At 43.3% G+C, this 4,390-nt stretch overlaps 1 protein-coding gene across 1 annotated transcript; it reads right to left on the reverse strand.

Annotated features, from left to right (window-relative positions):
• Nucleotides 1-3,358: 3,358 nt before the first annotated feature.
• On the reverse strand, nucleotides 3,359-4,390 carry LOC131488522 (olfactory receptor 8B3-like). The gene has a single exon (XM_058690402.1). It carries the CDS (start codon nucleotides 4,289-4,291, stop codon nucleotides 3,359-3,361), a length of 933 nt encoding a protein of 310 aa, XP_058546385.1. The 5' UTR covers nucleotides 4,292-4,390.

Consider the following 4,390-nt stretch of genomic DNA (forward strand, 5'->3'; position numbering starts at 1 on the left):
TTCCACAAGCAATCACAAATACTTTTTTTTATTGTTTTTATTTTGTTTTTGAGAAGCATGCAAGCAGGGAAGAGGGACAGAGGGAGAGAGAATCCCAAGCAGGCTCCAGATCAGCACAGAGCCTGATGTTGGGTTTGATCCGGCAACCCTGGGATCATGACCAGAGCTGAAACCAAGAGTCAGACGGTCAACTGACTGAGCCACCTGGACACCCAAATTATAAATAGGCAGATTATATCTTTTAAAACACATTATAAAATATGTTAGCAGAGAGATAGAAAATACTGAAAAGAGCCAAATGGGACTCTTGCTTCTGAGAAGAAGAAAATGGTATATTTTTTCCTTATTCCTCCTACAATTACAACTGAAAACCCTACACATTATATAAAAAACAAACATAAGAAGATTCTTAAGGGTAGAGAGGAGGAGACAGGCTGGTAAGGGGACTGAAGGCTCACGGTCAGTTCCCTGGATTACTTTTGTCTCCTATGTCCCAAATTTGAAGGAGTTGGCAATAAAAATTTTCAATAAGCACAGATATTTTTAAACATTAAAGTCGACAGGCCTGCCTCCCTCCCAGTGCTGCAGGGCCCCTCCTGCAGGGGACCACCAACAGCAAAGCAAGCTAAGCCTGCCCCTCCTGCCCCTGTGCACCTTGCAGATCCACCCCAGCTAATAGGTCCTTGGCCAGATCCCACCAAAGCAGCATCACAATCCTGGCACTGTGCAAGCAGCCCAAACAGGGGTCACACCACTCCACTGCCCTGCCCCCGGGAGAGGGGAAGATAAGGTACACACCAGTCTGACCGTGGCCCCAGCAGTGGGCTGGAGACAGACATCAGGTCTGACTACGGCCCCGCCCACCAACACAAGTTACTCCAGACAGCACAGGGGAAGTACTCTGCAGTTCCACGCCACCCCAAGGACTATCCAATATGACAAAATGGAAGAACTCTCCACAAAAGAAACTCCAGGAAGTAGTGACAGCTAACGAATTGGTCAAAAACGATTTAAGCAATATAATAGAACAAAAATTTAGGATAATAGTCATAAAATTAATCGCTGGGCTTGAAAAAAAGTATAGAGGACAGCAGAGAACCTATTGCTACAGAGATCAAGGGACTAAGAAATAGTCATGAGGAGCTAAAAATGCTATAAATGAGGTACAAATAAAATGGAGGCGATCACAACTCAGATTGAAGAGGCAGAGGAGACTATAGGTGAATTAGAAGATAGAATTATGGGGGTGACTGAGTGGCTGGGTTGGTTGAGCATCCAACTTCAGCTCAGGTCATGATCTCACAGTCTGTGAGTTCAAGCCCCGCGTTGGGCTCTGTGCTGGCAGCTCAGAGCCTGGAGCCTACTTCGGAGTCTGTGTCTCCCCCTCCCTCAGCCCCTCTTCTGCTCGCACGCTGTCTGTCTCTCTGTCTTTATCTCTCTCTCTCCCAAAAATAAATAAACATTTAAAAAAATAAAAATAAAATAAAATAAAATAATGGAAAAAGGGGAAGCTGAGAAAAAGAGAGATAAAAAAAATCCAGGAGTATAAGGGGAGAACTAGAGAACTAAGTGATGCAATCAAACGGAACAATATCCATATCATAGGAATTCCAGAAGAGGAAGAGAGAGAGAAAGGGGCTGAAGGTGTACTTGAACAAATCACAGCTGAGAACTTCCTTGATCTGCAGAAGGAAAAAGGCATTGAAATCCAAGAGGCACAGAGAACTCCCTTAAGACGTAAGTTGAATTGATCTGCACAACATATCATAGTGAAACTGGCAAAATACAAGGATAAAGAGAAAATTCTGAAAGCAGCTAGGGATAAACACGCTCTAACTTACAAAGGGAGACCCATAAGACTAGCGGCAGACCTATCTACTGAAACTTGGCAAGCCAGAAAGGACTGGCAGGAAATCTTCAACGTAATGAACAGAAAAAAATATGCAGCTGATCTCCTCTTGTGAGATCTCAGCTGAAATGCCACCTCTTCAGAAAACCTAACCTAACCGCCCAACCTAAAGCAACCACACGGTTACTCTCTGTACCACTCACCTTCAGACTCTGCATTTTTCTGCTCTATTCACATGTGTTCATCACCTGTCTCCTCTCCCTGCCCATTTGCACCCCACCTCCATCTCACTGTAGACCATGAACCCAATTGAGAGTGTACATATTGTCTGTTTTGTTCACCACCGTATCTTCTGATGTTTTAAAAACAGAGCCTGGTAGAGGATAGGTGCTTTTATTTGTTAATTAAATAAATGATATCATTTGTAGCATCAAAATCTGAGACAAAAGGGAAAATGAAAATAATAAAGGCAGAATGCTGACTGCTAATGAATTACAGATTTGAAAGCCCATTTGAGGAAAGGACAAAAATTCCTCTGCTAATAATTGGTGAATATTTCTGGTAAAATTTTTCCCAATGAAGACATAGCATGTCTTATTTCCTGCCCTAAAGTCCCAAGAGGTAAAACCCAGTGTAGGATGCTTTTATTCCTAATGGCTCTAAAAGGTGATATCAGGGGGTGCCTGGGTGGCTCAGTCCATTAAGCATCCAACTTCGGCTCAGGTCATGATCTAAACAGTCTGTGGGTTTGAGCCCCATGTCGGGCTCTGTGCTGACAGCTCAGAGCCTGGCACCTGCTCGGATTCTGTGTCTCCCTCTCTCTCTGACCCTCCCCTGCTCACACACACTCTCTCTCTCTCTCTCAAAAATAAACAAACATTAAAAAAATAAAAATAAAATAAAATACAATAAAAGGTTATCTTGTCCTTAGGAGCACAGACCAGAAGGAAATCTTGCTCTACTACATTCTCTTGAGACTTAAGTGAGAAGAGCATCTCCAGATTCTCAGCTCCTTCAGGAAATGAAGGAATCTCCTAAAACAAAAGCCCCTACAGCACTCAAAAAGACCACACTCAGTTCCTCAAACGCAGTAGCCTTTCAGTTAAGGTTTATTAAATGAATGAATAAATAGCTGAAACTCAAGTCTGACAAAGTCTATATATCCAGGACAAAGTTTTGTAGGAATTCCAGACATACCTCAGTCAAAAATCTCACAAGTTATCCTTTCTGGATTTACCTCAATTCAACCATTTAAACTTAAATCTATAACTTCTGAAAATAAGTTGGAGAACAACAAATGAACTACTTTTACTTTCCATGAAAAGATAAAGGACAGATCCTCCTCTTCCTTATATTGTCTTTGTGAAATGACTTATAAATAATGAGCTTAATTTACCCTATATTTGAATCATTTGCATTTCTACTTTGATTTCTTACTGTTCTCTCCATAGCTTCATACACTGTCTGCCTTTAGTAGGAGTTGGCATCTGTAACTAATACCGTTTCTACTCAAGAGAACACCCTTTTCTTAAAAGTCTTACTCAGTGCAATTTTGACATCTTTGTTCCTCAGACTATAGATAAAAGGATTCAACATTGGCCCCACAATGGTATAAAAAACTGTGGATGCCTTATCTTGATCCAGGGACCCAGCAGGAGAAGGTTTTAGATACATGAATGCCGATGCTCCAAAGAAGAGAGAAACAGTAACTATGTGGGAGGTGCAGGTACTGAAGGCTTTGGACCTGCCCCCTGTAGAACGGATACGGAGGATGTTGGAGACGATCAAGATGTAAGAAATGGTGATGGTGAGACTGGGCATTATTACATTGATTCCCACCACAATGAAAACCACCAGCTCGTTGACGTAGGTGCTTGTGCAGGAGAGCTGAAGGAGAGGAGGTATGTCACACATGTAATGATGAATGATGTTGCCATCACAGAACGTGAGCCTCAGCATGCACCCGGTGTGGGCCATGGCACCCACAAACCCCACTGCATATGTTCCTGCCATCAGCATGAGGCAGACCCGGTGGGACATGATGGCCTTGTAAAGCAGGGGCTTACAGATGGCCACATACCGGTCATAGGCCATCGATGTCAAAATACAGCACTCATCAATGACAAAGAAGGAGAAGAAACAGAGCTGAGCCACGCACTCCTCGTAAGAGATGGTGTTTTGCTTTACAAAACCTATCAGCATTCTAGGCATTATGACAGACGAGTAGCAGAGATCAATGAAGGAAAGGCTGAAGAGAAAGTAGTACATGGGAGTGTGCAGGTGAGGCTTCAGACCAATCAGAATAATCAAGCCCATGTTCCCCATCACGGTGACCACGTAGATTCCTAAGAAAATGAAGAAGAGAGGCAGCTGGAGTTCTGGCTGTTGTGCTAAACCCAGCAGGATAAGCTGGGTCACTGAAGAGTCATTGCCTGCTGCCATTGTTCCCTAGGGCGTATCTGTGAGAACAGGACAGAGGGTGACATTAAAATGAGCACCCAGCTCTCTTCCCCCAATCCCTCCGTAATGAGACAGAGTCCC

Source organism: Neofelis nebulosa, chromosome 10 (genome assembly GCF_028018385.1).
Source record: "Neofelis nebulosa isolate mNeoNeb1 chromosome 10, mNeoNeb1.pri, whole genome shotgun sequence".
Classification (NCBI taxonomy): Eukaryota; Metazoa; Chordata; class Mammalia; order Carnivora; family Felidae; genus Neofelis; species Neofelis nebulosa.

Bases quoted from the DNA above. Each gene is read 5' to 3' on its own strand.
- LOC131488522 (XM_058690402.1), bottom strand. From the start codon at position 4,291: ATGGCAGCAGGCAATGACTCTTCAGTGACCCAGCTTATCCTGCTGGGT.